Source organism: Schistocerca cancellata, chromosome 2, assembly GCF_023864275.1.
Source record: "Schistocerca cancellata isolate TAMUIC-IGC-003103 chromosome 2, iqSchCanc2.1, whole genome shotgun sequence".
In the NCBI taxonomy this organism is placed as follows: Eukaryota; Metazoa; Arthropoda; class Insecta; order Orthoptera; family Acrididae; genus Schistocerca; species Schistocerca cancellata.
In genome coordinates this window covers 235795997-235816826 of record NC_064627.1, presented here as the reverse complement: position 1 = coordinate 235816826, position 20830 = coordinate 235795997, and the positions used below count along the sequence as shown (strand labels likewise).

At 40.6% G+C, this 20830-nt stretch overlaps 1 protein-coding gene across 1 annotated transcript in view; it reads right to left on the bottom strand.

Moving 5' to 3' along the window:
* The window catches only part of LOC126161574 (transmembrane 9 superfamily member 3), a 102734-nt gene that overhangs the window by 4026 nt on the left and 77878 nt on the right, over positions 1 to 20830 (bottom strand). The window contains exons 9-10 of the mRNA XM_049917514.1: positions 18489 to 18635; positions 12414 to 12497 (exon numbers count right to left, since the gene is read on the bottom strand). Of these exons, the coding sequence (XP_049773471.1) occupies positions 12414 to 12497; positions 18489 to 18635 (231 nt within the window). The remainder of the gene's footprint in view (positions 1 to 12413; positions 12498 to 18488; positions 18636 to 20830) is intronic.

Here is a 20830-nt window from a genome sequence, read left to right as displayed (position 1 = left end):
ATTAGACATTGATTACATGTATAAATAGAAGATGCATCTGAAGATAGGGCTGATAGTCTTGAAACCAATAATCAATAAGGAAATTGAAAATTAGCTGATTGCTTACATTGTTTGTTGGTTGGTTGATTTGGGGGAGGGGACCAAACAGCAAGGTCATTGGTCCCATTGGGTTAGCGAAGGATGGGGAAGGAAGTCGGCCATGTCCTTTCACAGGAACTATCCCGGCATTTGCCTGAAGCGATTTAGGGAAATCACGGAAAACCTAAATCAGGATGGCTGGATGCGAGTTTGAACTGTCATACTCCCGAGAGTAAGTCCAGTATGCTAACTGAAAACTAGCATCATATCCAGAGACCAATTTATTTATAATTTCAATACCTGTTGTCATTTTTGATACGGTTCTTTCATCACTTTAAGATGAGTGTATGTTAGCAACTTTCAATCTATCTCCAGAACTATTTATGACAATTGGTTTCAGGTTCTCTGTGGTATTACGGGGGTTGTACCAAAAATAAGGTTCTCAATGAGCTACAGCCTTGAGGGACGGTGCTAGACTAAATCCGACAACAGTGCCGTGCGCAGTGGTTACCCCACTCTAAGAGCCCACCCATCCGTGATTTGCAATGTTGCTCAGTGTTAGCTTGGCAGCTGTCAGAGATGGAAGTGTTGATCGCCACTCCTGCCAAGTGCGAGGTTTGAGAAGTAATCTGGTTTCTCCACACAAGGAAGTTACCATCTGTGGAGATTAATCAGCAATTTACGTAAGTTTACAGTGAAGAGTGCATGACCATTCATGCATGTCAGCAAATGGTGCAGGGCTTTTGCTGAGGGTTACATGGAAATTTATGATGAAGAACAGAGTGGAAAACCACCAGTTTCGGATGCGATTGTTCAGAAAATCAACAGTGAGCTGCTCAAAGATTGGAGGGTCACTGTCCGTGAACTTGTTGAAAGCATTCGTGAAGCTTCCCACGGCACAATTAAAGAACTTGAACAAAAACGTTGGGTACCCCGGGTATCCCGGATGCTGACTGACAGACACAAGGAGCAACGCGTTGACTGTGCTCTAAAGATTCTTCAACAATGTGAGGTGGGGAGGCAACAAGGAGAAGTTGTTTGACTCCATCATCACGGGAGATGAAACTGTTTCATTACACCCCCAAAACAAAACAACAGTCTCATCAGTGGTGTCACTCTGGTTCACCGCCACCAAAGAATTTCAAACAAACGCAGTTGGCATGAAAGGTTATGGCAATTGTGTTTTGGGATCGGAAGGGGGTATCCTCATTGATTGCATGCTACCTGAGATGACAATAAACTCTGACAGATATTGTGAAACACTGACCATCATCCGGAAGCAATTCAGAATCACCGGAGAGTACTACTAATGGAGGGAGTAGTGCTTCTTCAAGACAACACTCAACCCCACATCGCTCTTCAAACACAGGAGCTTTTGAAGATATTTGTGTGGACTGCTATGCCCCATTCCATGTACAGCCTGGACTTAGCCCCCAGCAATTATCACCTCTTCCCTCAAGCTAAAGGGACACTTAGATGGCAAACGCTTCAAGATGAAATCCAAGCAGAGATCACACTTCCTCAATAGGTTGGGAGGAGACTACTTCGACTTAGGAATAGAAAAGCTGGAGCACTGTCTTCAAAAGTGTCTTAAAAAAATGGAGACTATGTTGAAAAATGACAAAAGTTTAAGCTTCTCAATTATGTATAAATTAATAACATTAAACAATGTTTTCTATTTGTAAAAAATATGGGAATCTTTCTTTTGTCACTTCTGTAGTCACTAGGCCATACAATGATTTGTGTATCTCTCCTCACTAATATATCTTGCCCAAGTCTTTTCATGTCTACCTAATGACTGCATCTTATATCTATTTGGACTGTTACTGATTCAGGCACTGATATTCCTCCCTCCAACAGCCACTCTCTCTCAATGGCATCCTCTTTGATAAATATTACAGCATTATTAAGTCCCCTTTTTTGATCTCTCCTATGGGGTCTGCTCAGGAGGACAATATCAAGAAAAATAAACGGTCTACAGAATATAGTGTGGAATGTTAGACCCATAGTGTGCATGTTAAGACAGTTTAAACAAAGAAATGGATAGGTTGAACCTTCATACAGTGGGAATTAGTGAAGTGCAGTGGCAGAAAGAATACAACATGGTCATGTGAAGAGTTCTAACAAAAAATAAGAAAATAATGTGGATGAGGCTAGTTTGGACAACACAGTGAATCCATTATCATAGCAAACACAGACAGCAAAGTAGTACAAGTTCATACACCTACTAACTCTGCAGATAATGAGGAGACGAAACAATGTATGATGAGATACAGGAAATTATTAAAATCTTTAACAGAGATGTGAAGAGGGATGAGGAACTGGAATTCAGTAGCAGGAAAAGGAAGAAGGACAAACAGTAGAACATGGACTGGGCAGAAAGTAATGAAAGGGGAAACTGTATGGTAGAATTTTGCACATAGAATAATTTAATCATTGCCAACACTTGGTTTCAGAAAGTGACAAAAGAAGACTATATACTTGGATAAGACCTGGAAATGTTGAAAGGTTTCAAGTAGTAACACAAGGATTTCAAAAACGGATTTTAAACTGCAAAACATCTGTGGAGCCAGATGTGGCATCAGAACATAATTTACTGATTAGAAACTGTAGGTTAAAACTGAAGAAATATAGGAAATTAGAGAGATGGGACCTGGATAACAAGAAGAATCACTGGTTGTTGAGAGTTTGAAAGGCAGCTTAGTCAATGGCTGACAAACAGGGAACTGGAATACAACAGAAGACAAATGGGTAACTTTGAAAGATGAGATTGTGAAGAAGCAAATGATCAAATGCGCAAAAAGACAAAGTGCAGTAAAATTCTTACATAACACATGAGATATTTAATGTAATTGATGAAAGGAGAAACTATAAAAATGCAGGAAGTGAAGCTGGAAAAGTAGAATACAGATGTATAAAAAAATATGAGGTTGACAGTAAGTGCAAAATGGCAATGCAGAAATACATAACTGCTGAAGCACATCTGTCTGCAGGAATTATGGATGCTGTCTTTTGGAAAACTAAAGCAACCTCTGGAGAAAAAAGAAGTAGTTCTATGAATAACAAGAGCTCAGCTTGGAAGCCTGCACTGCACAAAGGAGGAAAGATTGAAAGGTAGAAGTAATACAGAGAAGAACTACACAAAAGAAGCAAACTTTAAGACAATGTTATGTTAAGGGAAGAATTATAGTTGAGACAGAGTATGAACATCCTTGACAGCCAGTAGCATTTATGTCAGCTTACTGCAAAGCACTAATGGCTGCAGGCAAAAACAGTAGCCCCCCAAAGAGCTGTAACAACAATTAGGTGTTGTTATAGAGACATTTAGAAAATCGCATTACCTTGTCGGTTGCAGTAGGCCCACGAAACTGCCATGCACAGTCCACTGCAACTGACAAGAGATCAACTTATGTCAGCTAACTACATATGAAGATGAAGTGGGAGGTACAGCGAGAAGAATTTGACAAAGCACTATAAGATGCAAGTCAAAAGAAGGCACCTGGAGCAGACAACATTCCCACAGAATTACTGAGATCCTTGGGAAAACATACCAGGATTTAACTATACCATCTGGTAACCAAGACATATGAGACAGGCGAAATATCTTCGCATGTCAAGAAGGAAGTAATAATACCATTCAAAAGAAATCGGTGCTAACCAATGTGAATACTACAGAACTGTAAGTGTAATAAGTCATGGTTGCAATATACTGACATGGAAACAATATTATGAAAAGGAAAGTTGCTACTCACCATATAGCAGACTTTCTGAGTCGCAGATAGGCACAACAAAAAGACTGTCACAAATAAAGCTTTCAGCCATTAAGGTCTTCTTCAAGAATAGACATACAAACACAACTCTCACACACGACTGCAGTCTCAGGCAACTGAAACCACCTCAGACTTGTGTGTGTGTGTGTGTGTGTGTGTGTGTGTGTGTGTGTATTGTTGATGAAAGACTTAATGGCCGAAAACATTTTTTTGTGACAGTCTTTTTGTTGTGCCTATCTGCGGCTCAGCATCTCCAGTATATGGTGATTAACGACTTTCTTTTTCATAATATTGTTACATTCCATGCTGGATTTTCCATTGTTTGATATACTGACATGAATTATTTACAGAAGACTGTAAAGACTATTACAAGCCAACAGGGAATAAGATCAACATGATTTGTAGGAAAATGTTGGAACACACAAGGCAACACTGACCCTACAACTTTTCTTAGAAGATAAAATGAAGAAAGGGAACTTACATTTACAGCATTTCTAGATTTGGAAAATTCTTTTAACACTGTTAACTGGAATAAACTGTTTTGAACTTGGAAAGTGGTACAGATAAAATACCAAGAGCAACTCATACCAAAACCAAACTGCAGTTTTAGGGGTCCAAGGATAAGAAATGGTACTGAGAAAAGAGTAAGGCAGAGCTGTAGCATATCCCCAATATTATTCAATACACATAATGACAATGAAAATTTAAACTTCAGAGAGATGAAATAAAAACTTCGAGGTTTGCTGATGACATTATAACTCAGTCTGAGACAGCAAAGGACCTGGGAGATCATATGACATTTGAAAAGAGGTTATAATAATGAAGGAAAACATGGATAAGGGGATGTAGCTGAATTAAATCAAGTGATGCTGAGGGAAGTAGACTAGAAAATAACACACTTCTATTAGTGAGTTTTCCTGTATGGACAACAAAACAACTGATGATGGCCAAAGTAAAGAAGACAGAAACTGCAGACTGGCAATAGCAAGGAAAGTGTATCTGAAAACAGGAATTTGTTACACTGAATACAAATTTAAATGTTAAAGTCTTTTCTGAAAATAGTTGTTGCTCAGACAAGAGATTAGAAGCTTTTGAATGTGGACAAAAAAAAGCAGATTCCCTCCCCCCCCCCCCCAGTTAAAAATACACTTTTTCCCATGTGAAAATACACTACATGACAGGTGAAAGTATTTTTTTTCCATGTTCTGTAACAAAATACTTTCCACCAGAGCTGTAGAACTTATCAATCCTTTGAATGATAAAGGTTTTATACAGCAGTATAGAACCTCCCGGCACTTTAGGAAATGAAACCCAGTAAAAACAATGTATTTCAGAAATATCTTTGATGAGCAGCAACATATACACAACATTTTTTTTTTATTAAAAAATTCCGTCACATACAGCACGGCAGCTTCCAAAGCACTGATACTGAGACTGCATTGTGCAATGTGGTTTTGTCAGCCAATCATAGCTCATGTCATGCAATCTAGCCAACCCATGATATTCAGAGCATAGGACACAGCCAATAGCAACATCACTGTAAAGTAGCACGTACACACAATTATGAGAAGTTAATGGTTTAAATTAATATACATACAGTATAGCTACAGGAAAAGCTAAGCTTTCACACACAACATTGGTCGTCAAAAATTTTTGCTGTTTTTTCTTCTGAAGGTGTGGTTAGCAGGATACTATGAGCACATCTTAAATTGCAGCAGCTGAATATTTCTGACACGCACGATTATAAATTTCACTTCCATACACCAAACATTTCATGGGTTACCTGGCTGAATATATGTTCCATCGAGCACTTCAACTTTTCCTTAGAAAGGCCAATTATATGAGAAACTGCTCTAGAACTGTCCTTGCATTTTTAAGGACAATTTTACTTCTAACCTTCACTATAGTATAATTTGTAATCTACGAAAGAACTAAAATAAATATGAAAAACTAACCTTGAACGTTGGTCTTTTTTTAGCGTGTGTTATCCTTCAAGATATATCAAACACAAAGGTGCCAGTAAAATTTTAAGTAATGACATACATGGCTGGTCTTCTGGGCCCAAAATTTTTCTGAGTGAGTGGTACTTAAAGCATTAAGTTTTGAATGAGAGTCAAAAGTTCCATGATTTAAGAAATTCATCACACATTCTCACATGTAACACAATTCATCTAGCATAAAAGGAAATTTACTTCGAAAGTAATGCTTCTCAAACCACCATTCAGAATATTTTCCCACGACCTGTTAGAAATTTGAACAGTTGTGATGTCACACTCATTGAAAGCAGTTTTTGTTACCAAGTGTCGCAAAGTCTACATCCCAAAGTCTTTGACGTATTTTACTGTTGGCAGACACTTGTGTGCATTTTCTTTGCAATTTAAATTTTATTTTTGTGTTATTATATCATTTATGTTTTACTGTTGCTGTATTATTCTGCAATAGTGGGCTAAAGAAAAATTCTTTATTAGAGTACAAAAATTTAATTGAAAACAATGAAAAATTCCCGAAATTCTCAAAAATTCCTGAGGTTTTCTCCATGAAAACATTTCCAGGTTCTTCCCAGATTTCCCAGTTGTAAGAACTCAGAAGATTAGATGGGTAGATTGGATAACTTATATCAGTACGTTTCACAGAGCCATGCGCTAAAATCCGATTTTTCAGGTGGTAACATCTTGTATTCTACTGATCATAGAGATAAGGTGCCAAGTATTTTGGATAGCCCTTCACCTAGTAATCATTTGTATACCTAACAGGAGAGTGGGCATACTGAAGAAGAAACAGGCATACTGATGCTATCATACAGTACACGGTCAAAATTTAAACATTACACATTTTCTCCAGCCAACGCAAATTAAGAAAATCAGTTGGTTCTTTTGCAATAGACGTAGCCTAGGGTGGGCACTAAATTGCTTATAAAAGCGCATTTTTTCATGGGTGGTTCTTGACAAAATCCCCACTGGAAAAAAAAAAAGGCACCATGATTTTTGGTTACCAAAATTCTATAATTTCTGTTCATGGAAAATTGTCAAAATTATCCATTACTGAAATTCAGCATATCAAAGTAACCATACTTATGTGCATAAAATATGTACTATTAGCCAGCCTGAGGCATAAGTGTACTAACTGACGTTGTGAACTCATGGTAAGCATTCCGAGAACACCAAACTATGTTTTCAGTCATCATTTTTTCACCAATAAATCTTTATGATGTGGTGTCTCTATATAATGGGCACCTCATGCCTATACAGGCTGTCTAGGCCTAGAAATTATTCGATGGTGCCACCTGGCAGCGTAAGCACCTTACAAAAAATTATTTTGTCACATGAAATTCTTTGTACTTTCAAATCAAACACCACATTCTTTTGTATACTGTAAATGTAGCCTAAAAATGTTGTGAATTTTTATGTAAAGCAGCGTTAGGTGAACATGCATTGGCTGGGAGATAATTTTGTATTAACCTTATATCACATGTAACTATTAGTTGCTTATATATGTCAAAGTATGTACTAGTGTCGAAGTATATAAATAAACTGTCAAAACTTTACTAACCTATAGAATCTGTTTCATACAAGCTGCACATCTTGCTTTAATAGGGAAAAGAAGGGAAGCAGCTGAAAAATGTACCTGTTGGAGCACAGAAAACGGGGGAACCACTGCATCAATCTTCATTCCACCTTCCTCACCAAAAATTTTGGCATGTGAACATATTCACATGTTTGTGCTGAAAGAGAGTAGAGGAGAGAATAGTGGTAAAAGGGAGGGAGGGAGGGAGGGAGGGAGGGAGGGAGGGAGGGGCAGTAAAAGAAAAAGAGGGATGGATGAAGACAATAGCACTGAGAGCCCCAGAGATGAGAAATAGTGACAGTCACTGAGAGACAGTGGCAGTGAAATAGGAAGAGAGATGGATGAAGATAGTACCAGTTGGAGCAAAAGAGAGGATACAGTAGAAAGGAATGAGAGATGAGAGGTGGTCATACAGAGACTTGGGGGGTGAGGAGGGGTATCTGAACAACCCACCTCCCAAGACTGGTGAACATGAAAAAAAGTGTCAATTTTCCCCATTTCCTATACCCATATGTCAAAAGTTTCCCAGTATAGGGTCAAAACCCCAAGCATACCATCCCCAAGGACATGTGTGAAGAGTAGACATTGGTGGTTGAAGAGAAAGACAGCATGCTGCACCAAGCATGGCTTTTTCCAAAGCTGTTTCACAGAGGAAGACCGCACTGCAGTTCCTTCTCTAAATCCTCGCACCAACGAAAAAATGGCTGACATTGAAATAAGTGTCCAAGGAATAGAAAAGCAACTGGAATCACTCAACAGAGGAAAGTCCACTGGACCTGACGGGATACCAATTCGATTCTACACAGAGTACGCGAAAGAACTTGCCCCCCTTCTAACAGCCGTGTACCGCAAGTCTCTAGAGGAACAGAAGGTTCCAAATGATTGGAAAAGAGCACAGGTAGTCCCAGTCTTCAAGAAGGGTCGTCGAGCAGATGCGCAAAACTATAGACCTATATCTCTAACGTCGATCTGTTGTAGAATTTTAGAACATGTCTTTTGCTCGAGTATCATGTCGTTTTTGGAAACTCAGAATCTACTATGTAGGAATCAACATGGATTCCAGAAACAGCGATCGTGTGAAACCCAACTCGCTTTATTTGTTCATGAGACCCAGAAAATATTAGATACAGGCTCCCAGGTAGATGCTATTTTTCTTGACTTCCGGAAGGCGTTCGATACAGTTCCGCACTGTCGCCTGATAAACAAAGTAAGAGCCTACGGAATATCAGACCAGCTGTGTGGCTGGATAGAAGAGTTTTTAGCAAACAGAACACAGCATGTTGTTATCAACGGAGAGACGTCTACAGACATTAAAGTAACCTCTGGCGTGCCACAGGGGAGTGTTATGGGACCATTGCTTTTCACAATATATATAAATGACCTAGTAGATAGTGTCGGAAGTTACATGCGGCTTTTCGCGGATGATGCTGTAGTATACAGAGAAGTTGTAGCATTAGAAAATTGTAGCGAAATGCAGGAAGATCTGCAGCGGATAGGCACTTGGTGCAGGGAGTGGCAACTGACCCTTAATATAGACAAATGTAATGTATTGCGAATACATAGAAAGAAGGATCCTTTATTGTATGATTATATGATAGCGGAACAAACACTGGTAGCAGTTACTTCTGTAAAATATCTGGGAGTATGCGTGCGGAACGATTTGAAGTGGAATGATCATATAAAATTAATTGTTGGTAAGGCGGGTACCAGGTTGAGATTCATTGGGAGAGTCCTTAGAAAATGTAGTCCATCAACAAAGGAGGTGGCTTACAAAACACTCGTTCGACCTATACTTGAGTATTGCTCATCAGTGTGGGATCCGCACCAGATCGGGTTGACGGAGGAGATAGAGAAGATCCAAAGAAGAGCAGCGTGTTTCGTCACAGGGTTATTTGGTAACCGTGATAGCGTTACGGAGATGTTTAACAAACTCAAGTGGCAGACTCTGCAAGAGAGGCGCTCTGCATCGCGGTGTAGCTTGCTCGCCAGGTTTCGAGAGGGTGCGTTTCTGGATGAGGTATCGAATATATTGCTTCGCCCTACTTATACCTACCGAGGAGATCACGAATGTAAAATTAGAGAGATTAGAGCGCGCACAGAGGCTTTCAGACAGTCGTTCTTCCCGCGAACCATACGCGACTGGAACAGGAAAGGGAGATAATGACAGTGGCACGTAAAGTACCCTCCGCCACACACCGTTGGGTGGCTTGTGGAGTATAAATGTAGATGTAGATGTAGAAGAAAGAGAGAGTGGCAATGGGAGGAGGGGAAAAAAAGGGTGGGGGAGACAATGACAGTGGGACACAGAGAGAGTGCAACTGGCAAGAGAAGGAGACAGTGGTAAGGAAGAGCGAGATAAGGGATGAAGACGAAGACAGTGACAGTGGGAGGGACAGATAGGAGAGAGAGCAAAAAGGAGAAAATGGGAACTGGAGGGGAGAGAGTGGTAATGGGAGGGAGATACTGAGTATGAAGGCTTCACTATAAAGAGAGAAGGTAAAAGGATTTAGAATGTACTTTGTTAACAGAGTGTGAATATGTTCACAAGCCAAAAATGTTTGCTGAGGAAGGCAGAATAAAGACTGAGGCAGCTAGTTTCCCCACTTCTGTCAGAAACTTTTAGAGAGGAGCTTCTCTGTCTTCTTTGTGTTCCACTATAAGTATTTTTCAGCTGTCACAGAGAATAATTTTGTAGTACAACTTAATTAAAGGAAGAGAACAGCTGATAATACATTCTAAGGCTACAAGGAATAGTCATATGAAAAGTGAAGGGAGTGATCGTAGAGGGTAGACAAATTGATTATAGTAAGCAGGGTCAAATGTATGTAGGTTGCAGCAACTATGTAAAGATGAAGAGGGTTGCACAGGAGACACTACTGTGAAGACTGCATCAAACCAGTCTTTGAAGTGAAGACAAACAACCTCTTCATTTACTAACCATGTAATTCAGCATTCTTCTGGAGCACCATGTTTCAATGGTTCCATTCTGTGCACTGTGGGACTTTCCCTACCTCTGCGTGCTGCAATTTACACACTACGTGTAGTACTCAGAATCACTAGACTACTTGGAATGTACAGGAGAAATGAAGGCTGAATTAAATCTTCTTGTTGTTGTGGTCTTCAGGTCAGAGACTGGTTTGATGCAGCTCTCCATGCTACTCTATCTTCTGCAAGCTTCATCATCTCCCAGTACCTACTGCAACTTACATCCTTCTGAATCTGTTTAGTGTATTCATCTCTTGGACTCCCTCTATGATTTTTACCTGCCACATTGCCCTACAATACTAAATTGGTGATCCCATGATGCCTCAGAATATGTACCATCAAGCAATCCCTTCTTCTAGTCAAGTTGTGCCACAAATTTCTCTTCTCCCCAATTCTAATCAATACCTCCTCATTAGTTATGTGATCTACCCATCTAATCTTCAGCATTCTTCTGTAGTACCACATTTCAAAAGCTGCTCTTCTCTTCTTGCCTAAACTATTTATCGTCCACGTTTCACTTCCATACATGGCTATGCTCCATACAAATACTTTCAGAAACGACTTCCTGAAACTTAAATCTATACTCGATGTTAACAAATTTCTCTTCTTCAGAAACACTTTCCTTGCCATTGCCAGTCTACATTTTTATATCCTCTCTACTTCGACCATCGTCAGTTATTTTGCTCCCCAAATAGCAAAACTCACTTACTACTTTAAGCGTCTCATTTCCTAATCTAATTCCCTCAGCATCACCCGATTCAATTCGACTACATTGCATTATCCTCATTTTGCTTTTGTTGATGTTCATCTTACATCCTCCTTTCAAGACACTGTCCATTCCATTCAACTGCTCTTCCAGGTCCATTGCTGTCTCTGATAGAATTATTATGTCATTGGCGAACCTCAAAGTTTTTATTTCTTCTCCATGGATTTTAATTCCTACTCCAAATTTTTCTTTTGTTTCCTTTACTGTTTGCTCAATATACACATTGAATAACATCGGGGATAGGCTAAAACCCTGTCTCACTCCCTTCCCAACCACTGCTTCCCCTTCATGTTCCTCGACTCTTATAACTGCCATCCGGTTTCCGTACAAATTGTAAATAGCCTTTCACTCCCTTACCCCTGCCACCTTCAGAATTTGAAAGAGAATATTCCAGTCAACATTGTCAAAAGCTTTCTCTAAGTCTACAAATGCTAGAAATGTAGGTTTGCCTTCCCTTAATCTATTTTGTAAGATAAGTCGTAGGGTCAGTATTGCCTCATGTGTTCCAACATTTCTACGGAATCCAAACTGATCTTCCCAGAGGTTGGCTTCTACTAGTTTTTCTATTAGCCTGTAAAGAATTCGTGTTATTATTTTGCAGCCGTGGCTGCAGGAGAGAACTGAGGGGAGGGGGGAGAGAAGGGTGGAGGACAGAGGGGGAGGGGGGACAGTGGGGGAGAGGGAGAGGGGGAGGGGGGAGAGAAGGAGGGAGGGAGAGGGGGGAGGGAGAGGGGGAGAGGGGGAGAGAGGGGGGGAGAGAGAGAAAGAGAAAGAGAGAGAGAGAGAGAGAGAGAGAGAGAGAGAGCGCGAGTGTCTCTTATGAAAAATAAAATTAACTGCTTTCATATTTAATAGTCATAAAATGAGTTTAAAAAATCAAGAAGTAAATAAAAGCCACAGCAATAACTTGACAGCTTCTCTGCTGTTCGATGTATGGCAACCCAATTCTTAAACACAAAAAGTAAGGCTCGTGATACTGAAACAACAAGAAGCATAATTTGACATAAATGTTTAGAACAGATTCTGGCTGATGGTTCATTGTTGACTAATTTTATGAAAGTATGGTGCCATCTGAGGAAAAAAAATCTACAGATCGAAGAGTCATGATAAGATGATAGTACCTAATTAGCCCTGTTTCACAATGCCATTTTAGCCCTGTCTGGCTGATAAAAAGGATGTTTTAAGTGATGAGGAGAACACTATACAGTGAGAACGCCTAGTTTAAAGAATAACTATAACCGCTTACTTACTTTGTCTTGAAGAAGAAGTAGTAGAATGAGTACATGTAGACATAACCTGACGTCGATGCTGCTGCCAGGAAGCTTGTCCATTGCCTGAAAATTAATATTGCCTGGTAAATAAAAATACTGTGAATAAACCGAAGGTAATCACAACTTCTGAAGAGGAACTAGTCAATTTTCAAGCTATCTGTTCTGTTTAAATGGTCATTATTTGAAGTACAGAGCCAGGAAAGGCACAGTATCTTTGCTGCACACAGCAACGGAATGTGTACAGATGAGAATTTTTTCCATAACGTTTGACTCTATAACCAACTGGTTGAAACTTTTTTCTATAGACTATGAAGAACTAATGATATTTAGCTCAAAATCTTAGGTAACTATTAAGGTGTATGTCCTACCACTAATGGCTGTGCATAAATATATAATGTACTCTTATGCAAAATTTGTATGCACAAAGAAATAATACATTTTCAATGGCTTCCTCTGTCAAGCATACTACATCCTGCCTTTGGTGTGAATATCTTGGATTATCTGACCAACAGCTAAGTGATTAGCCTCTTTATGAAATGCAAATGTATTTATCACTGTTTTGTTGAATTTTCTGACTCTGGTGTCTACATATGGTAAAAAGAGCACATTGGAGTTCGTAGATATCGACTAGCTCATTCAGGTTAGGACAAACAACTATCTAAATAAACTCAACAGGTTGTGTATATTGAATTTTAAGTAATACTTTGACAAGGAAATTTGTGACAGACAGCAGATTGTTACTCATTGAGCAGAACCAAAATTTTATATTTCAGAACAATTCACAATCATATATACATAAGAAGTTATCTTAGACTACAACTTTTGCACATCTGAAAAATTATGCAGTGAAACAAATTTGTTACACAAGAAATTTAACACAATGCTCATGAACTTAGTTTCACATACAAAAACAGACTTTTTTCCTTTTTTTCCCTCCACATGCAAAATCAGAAGCTCAAACATAGATATGAATAACTGTTTTCCAGACAGGAAAGCACTATGGCCAGCCTTAATCTCTACAGAAGCTATTCAGCCAGAACTTTCCTCAGTACATCTGTAGAAACTGTATTAGACAAACTTACTTTGTCTAGAGATACTCTTAATTAATTTATCAAGCAGAACAACAAAATCTTATTGTTATGTACGACTGCAGGGATATTAAGGCTGCATGCAGGCATTATGATCAAGGTATGTTTGGTTGGATGATTAAAGGGACAGAACTACTACGTCATCAATCCTTTTTTCTGCGACCAGGGAGGTCTATACGACTGTAGATCAGAGACAGCCTACCACGCAAAATCCAGGGGTGAAAACTCCAACATCTACCAAATGTCAGCAAAGTTGAGTTAAGGTACAAAAAGAAAAAGGAAGACAGAGGAAGAAAGGCAGGGAAGGAGCCCCATGTAGGGGGCAACCAGAAGCTCTCAAAAGCAGAAAGCAATGAAGGTACATACGTCCCCAGCATCTGCCACTTACCAGAGATACTCCACTCAGAGATTGCCTTGAAAAAGACTAGCAACACGGACAGAGCAAGAGAAGCACAGAGGGACAAAAGATGAACAACTCCAAAACACAACGCGAGAAGATGGAAGAAGTGTAAAAGAGCAAGCAGGGTGAGGACCAGGATGGACTACCAAGCCTAGACAGCCACAGTCTGGTCTGGACACAGGATGCAACAGAGTGTTCTGCCAATGCCTAAATGGGCCAAGAAGGTTAAGTGGCCGTCCCTTAAAGAGTGGTCTAATGCGCTTCACAGATAAAGTGAACAACTATGTCAGCCACAAAGGCATAGTCTCCTAACACCAGGGGTAGTGAGTCAGGGAGATTAAGAGTCCACGCAGTACAGTTAGGTTCGGACAGTCCAGCAAAATGTGGACCATCATCAAATGAGGGCGACAATGACAGTGGGATGGGTCCTCACTAGGCAGGAGATGACAATGAGTTAGCCAAGTATGGCCAATGTGAAGCCAACACAGAACGACAGAGGTCTTGAGAGAGGACTGCATGGAGGACCTCCACCGATTCTTGGTCTCCTTTGCCACCCGTAATTTATTTGGTGAAGTCAGAGTAAGCCATTCCATGTTTGAGGCACTTGAAACTTGATGGCGTAATACTAATCAGAGGTCTGTTTTTGGAATACCAATCTCAAGAGCCAGTTTGGCCAGGCTATCAATGAGCTCATTTTCCAGGATCCTCATAAGGCCTGGCATCCAGACGAAGGCCACTGAGCATCCACACGTTCTAGGGCATACAGAGAACCCTGAATAGCAATGACTGACAGATGGCAAGAGTAACACTGGTCAAGAGCTTTCAAACTGCTAAAGGAGTCACTGTAGATGAGAAAGGACTCACTAGTGCAGGAACGAATATACTCAAGAACACACGAGATGGTCACCAATGCTGCAGTGAAAACACTATAGGCATCCACCTAGGAGTGCAGTTCAGTATGTCCTGTGCGAGTATAATCAAAGCCTGCCCATGACCAGCAATCATCGATCCATAAGTGTAGACTACTTCTGAACCCCAGCTTGCACCAAGGATAGAGAGAAATTGGTGGCGGAGGCCTCAGTATGAACAGAGTCTTCCGGACCTTGTGACAGGTCAAGCTGAAGCATTGGCCAAGGGATGCACCCCTGAGGTGTACAGGAGTGGATCCAGAGGAAAGGTGGAAGAGGAAACAACTGAAATTCTCAGAGCATAGACCAGATGCAGATTGCGATCGTAATCCCTGATCTGGGTTGCCGTTGCAACAGATTGATTAACGTGTTTGGAAAAAGGAGACAATAGATCGGATGCTTAGGGGAGCTGTTAACATGGGTAGCATAACAGGCACCTGATCCACAATGGAGGAACACCAGCCTCCACAAGTAAGCTGTTCACAGGGCTAGTTCAAAAGGCTTCTGTCACAAATTGAACCCTGCAGTGGTGTATCAGATCCAGTATCCACAATGCTGAGAATGATGCCAAATGAGGTGCCAGACTCCCACAATCAAGGCGGATTGTATCATGGCTTTGTAAAGCTACAGAAGGGTAGTACAATCCACATCACAGCTGCTGTTACTCAGGCAGCGAAGAGTATTAAGGTGCAGCCAGAACTTTTGGAGAAGATGGGGAATCCACATCAACCAAGAATCAAAGGCCAGTCTTCAGAAGCGATGAGTCTCCACAATACTGAGTGGTTGGTAGTCCATGTAAAGTTCTGGTTGTGGGTGAATGGTATGGCATCAACAGACGTGCATGACGCGAGTTTTGGCAACCAAAAATCGAATGCCATGGGTGACAGCTAATGCCTGCGACTTTCATACGGCACCCTGCAGTCGACGTAGAGGCAGAAGTTGTCAACGTACAAGGAGGGTGATACTGAAGACTTCACAGCGGCTGCTAGACCATTGATGGCCACTAGAAAGAGAGGGACACTAGCACAGAGTCTTGCAGGACTGCATTCTCTTGGATATGAGGGGGGTAATGTGGGAAGCCCCAACTCAAACCTGGAATGTACAGTGCAACAGGAAGTTCTGGATGAAAATCTAGAGTGGACCCGGAGACCCCAATCATGAAAGGTAGCAAGGATGTGGTTTCATAAGCCTTTCGCAGGTTGAAGAAGATAGCTATAAGGTGTTGACATCAGGCAAAAATTGTTTGGATGGCAGACTCCAGGAAATACCAGACTAACAGTAGTGGAACAGCCTTGGCGAAAACCACCCTGGGACAGAGCCAGAAGACCATGAGACTCGAGGAGCCAACACAGCCGCCAGCACACCTTGCTTTCAAGCAACTTGCAGGAAACTTATCGGGCGATAACTGCCCAGCTCAAGAGGGTGCTTATCCAGCTTCTGTACTGGGACACTGATGCTTTCTCACCATTGTGATAGGAACTCACCCTTGCTTCAGATGTGATTAAAGATGGCAAGGATATGATGCTGACAATCCACCAGTAGATGCTTGATCATTTGGTTGTGGATGCGGTCAGGCCCTGGGGCTATATCAGGGCAGTGGGCTAGTACACTGAAATTCCCACTCACTGAACAAAGCATTATATGGGTCCAGGTAGGGTGTAGTAAAACATAATTGCTTTTGCTCCACTTACTGTTTTAGAACACAGAAGTCAGGTTGGTAATTCTCAGACACTGAGATTTGAGCATAGTGCAGAGCAAAATGTTTGGTGATGGCATCTGGGTTAGTGCAGACAGTGCCAATCTAGGTAATACTAGGTACACTTGCAGGTGTTTGGTATCTGTGAAGTGTCTGAACTTAGCCCAAACCTGCAAAGGAGAAGTACATGGTCCAATGGTTGAAATATACCGTTAGGTGGCAGACCCGTGCACAAAGCCGCTTAAAGGCAATGAGGTGGTCCACTGATGGGTGCTACTTACGGCTTTGGGGAGCCTGCCTACAGTCTCTTATGGCCTCTGCAATTTCTGATGACCACTGAGGTACCGTATTCCGTCAGGACAGGCCCAAGGAATACGGGATCGCTAAATCCACTACTGAAAGAATGACTATAGTGTTATTCTAGATAGTCTCATCAATATCTCCATATGGTGGAGAGCCAAGGCAGATAGCAAAGGTGAAAGCGGCCCAGACAGCATTGTTGAGAGACTTTTAATGGAACTGACAGTCACCGTCATGTCACCTGGGCTTAGTAGCCAAGAAGAAACCGCCATCAGTCCTTGTGCAAACTAAGTATTGTGAGTAGTATTACCCTGCTTGCCATTTAGCCCTATGTTCCTTCCACGGCGTAGCCAGGGAAGGAAACATTTTACAGTCATACCTCTCTACATTGAAAGAAAGGACTGTCCTTTCATAGAGACTGCTGGGGAAGTATAGCCACCAGTGGGAGATAACTTCATCCACTTCATTTGCAGCTCACCCACCATCGTGCCACACATTCCAAATGGAGGCTCTCTCCTTGGGCACCATCCAGCCTCACCAACATCTGCCTGGCCAGTAATCTGCTGCTCAGAGTCCCCGTGTCCCAGTCACGATAGGCGCAAACTCCTCGTCATACATGGGGAGTTTTCAGCTCAGACACCAACAGTGCGATCCCTGTGTGGTTAGAGGCCTACTATCGTGCAGGTACTAGACAACTTCCCTACAACGGGATGGTTACCGTGCTTGGTTTGTGGTGTATTATCTTATTAAATGGAAGGGTGCGAGGATGGAAACGCAAAAAGGTGGAGCATACATCACATTGGGCAACATTTCCTGCACGATCTGCACTTCTAGAGAGTTTTGAAAATTGGTAGCAGGTCAAACCCAACAATGAGGACCATGTGTTTATTTAATGAAAATTTGTGGAAAACACCCAGATGTGGAAACTCGAGGCCCAATCATAAACCAGGTCCTAGCAGTCAGCATCACGAAAACCAACCAATGGAGAGGCAGAGGGAGGGGAAAGAGATAGTGGAAGTGTAAGTTTGCAGCACATAAAGAAAGTAATGCTGCAAAGGCTGTGGCCCCGTGGTAACCATGCATGTACTTGCAAAAGATTTGCGTTCCTTCTGGGGTCATAGGCATGTTTAGTGCACGTGTGTGGTTTTGTTCCCACATAACTGCATTAGTGCTCAACAAAAGAGGCAGCATGTACACATATATCAAAAACTCTCTTACAATTTTATCTGCTTTGAAACCATATTCTATTAGTTTTCTATGAACAGTAAATTTTAAAATTATTGTCTCATTAAATATATCACAATCAACTCTGGTGTTTTTGAGAAACCATTATGGAACATTATCATTTAGTTTAACAGAATAGTCAACTTAGAAACTGATTTGAAATTATACAGCCAATACACAGTTTTAAATTTATTTTAACACAAAAATCACCAGCTACTGATATGTCAATTTTGACATGTGGAAAATTGAAATCACCTTCCCAAACATAGTACGGACAACAGAAATGCATAATCAGATGATTTCTGTTTTATACACAAGATATTGAATAATTACACATTAGTCCAATTAAAACTTTCTGTTTCACTTTCTGCTGCATATGAAATAATGTACATGCAAAACAAGACCACCACCTTATAAAATAATTCATAATTTACTTACCACCGATAATCTTCTGCATTAAGGAGGAAGTATGTACAAACAATGGTAACACAAACTGTGACTATCATCAGTATGATGAACACAAGAAGCATGAAGCCATACACATAGTATATTTTATACGCCCAGAATGACGTGAAGATAAAGTACCTGTAACACAACAAAGTATTATTAAATCAAATGCATTTACAAATGAAAAAAATTAGAATTCTTCATTTTTTAATCAAGAGAGAAAAACTGGCATGAGAGGCTGCTACCTTACTTTCAATTTCATTAGCTACCATTATCAACTTTAATCAAAGTACATGGTATTTGATTTCTTATTATGTGCTTCATGTATTAATAAAAAAGTGGATTCTACTTTCCAGAAATTTTCACCACCATAACAGCAGCTTCCCTTCTGTCATTAATATAAATTTGTATGCTTTCCTAAATATACTACACAGATGAATAATTAGCAATTTAGCACAACTTGTGTGTGCTACAGGAATTACTGACCTGGATACTGGGGAATTTTTTCGTATATGACACATTAATTCCTAACACTCCACAGATCTCATCATGAAGAGGAACATTAATTACACAGAAGCAAATACACTATACGTGACAACTTGTGCCAGCAAACAAGCATTCCATCACCCACCTAGACAGCCAACAAACTAAAGCAAATATGAAATGGTCTCATAGTTTTCTGCTAATTCATATGCTCAAAAACTAAGATACAGAATTCCCTGGTTCCGCATCACATGACTGTGCCCAAGTGTCCCGTTTAACAATTTCTCATTTATTTGTGTTGCCTTGTAGGCCAAGGATGTAATGTATTGTTGAATGTGATCTATCCATTTAACAGGAATTTTGTTCTTGAGAAAGTGTCAGTCAGCCCCCCCCCCCCTCTCTCTCTCTCTCTCTCTCTCTCTCTCTCTCTCTCTCTCTCTCTCTCTCTCTCTCTAGCCAAAGATGCTGTTACATTTCCTAAAGTTTCTTTCAAAATAATTCCCGAAATAGACAACAGAAGGCAGCATCTGTCAAGGGACAGGTAGCAAAAGATCCATACTTTGTTCTCATATGAATTGAAGCCAGTTTTCAAACAATAGGTGGCTTGCATGTCAAGAAAATTAAAGCCCGAGCTTTACTCAGGTGCCATCTTTTGGACACAGCATTGTGAGCCGAGCTATGCTTGGGCTTGGTCTGCAAAGTGTTAACAATATCTGTAATTTTGGTGTTCAGGCAACGACTGAAAGGAGGAAATGCAACACAATCTTCCCAAGTGAAAACATTTTGGCAAATGCAATTTTGCACTTTTGTCTTCTCACCGTCAAGGTCAGTTTTGGTGCTTGTACATTCATCGAGTGGCTCTAATCCATTTACTGACAATCTACATTACATCTATATCTACATTTTCATCTACATCATACTTTGCAAATCACTCAATGGTGTGTGGTGGAGGGTACTTCTGGTACCAGTAACTGATCCCTCTTTCCCTGTTCCACTTGCAAATGGCACACGGGAAGAATGGTTGTTGGTAAGCCTCTGTATTACCTCTAATGTCTCAAATTTTCTTGATGCGGTCAATTCACTGTATGTATGGGGGAAGAAGCAAAATGTTTTCTGACTCTTCTGGAAAGCATTCTCTCGAAGTTTCATTAGTAAATCAATCCATGACGCATAACACCTATATTGTAATGTCTGCCACTGGAGTTTGTCCAGTACCTCTGTAATGCTCCTGAACCGACTAAATGATCCCATGACAAAATGTGCTGCTCTTTGTAGGATGTTATCTATCTCTTCTATCATTCCTACTTTGTAAGGATCTCAGATAGATGAACAATACTCAAGAATCTGTTAAACAAGTGTCTTGTAAACCACTTCCTTCATAGATGAGTTGCATTTCATTTTGATTCTTCCTATGAATCTGTCTGGCATCTGATATTCCTTATGTTTGCTTTATCTAACCATTCCTCTTAAGGTCGCTCTGAATAGTTACTCCTAGATATTTTACAGTACAGATTGTTTCCAGCAATGCATCATAAATAGTGTTGTTGTGCAGCAGAGGATTTCTACTTGTATGTATGTGCAATATGTTACATTTATTCACGTTCAAATTCCAGAGCCTGCACCATGCATCAATCCTCTGCAGAACATTATGAAAATCGATACTGCCTTCTGGCATTGCTACTTTCTTATACACAACCGCATCATCTGTGAACAATCTTGCAGAGCTTTCAATGCTCTCTACCAGATCATTTATATACACTGTAAACAGCAACTGTCCTATCACACTTCCTTGGAATGCTCCAGAAATTACATTTACATCTGTTGATTTTGCTCCGTTCACACAAGGGCAT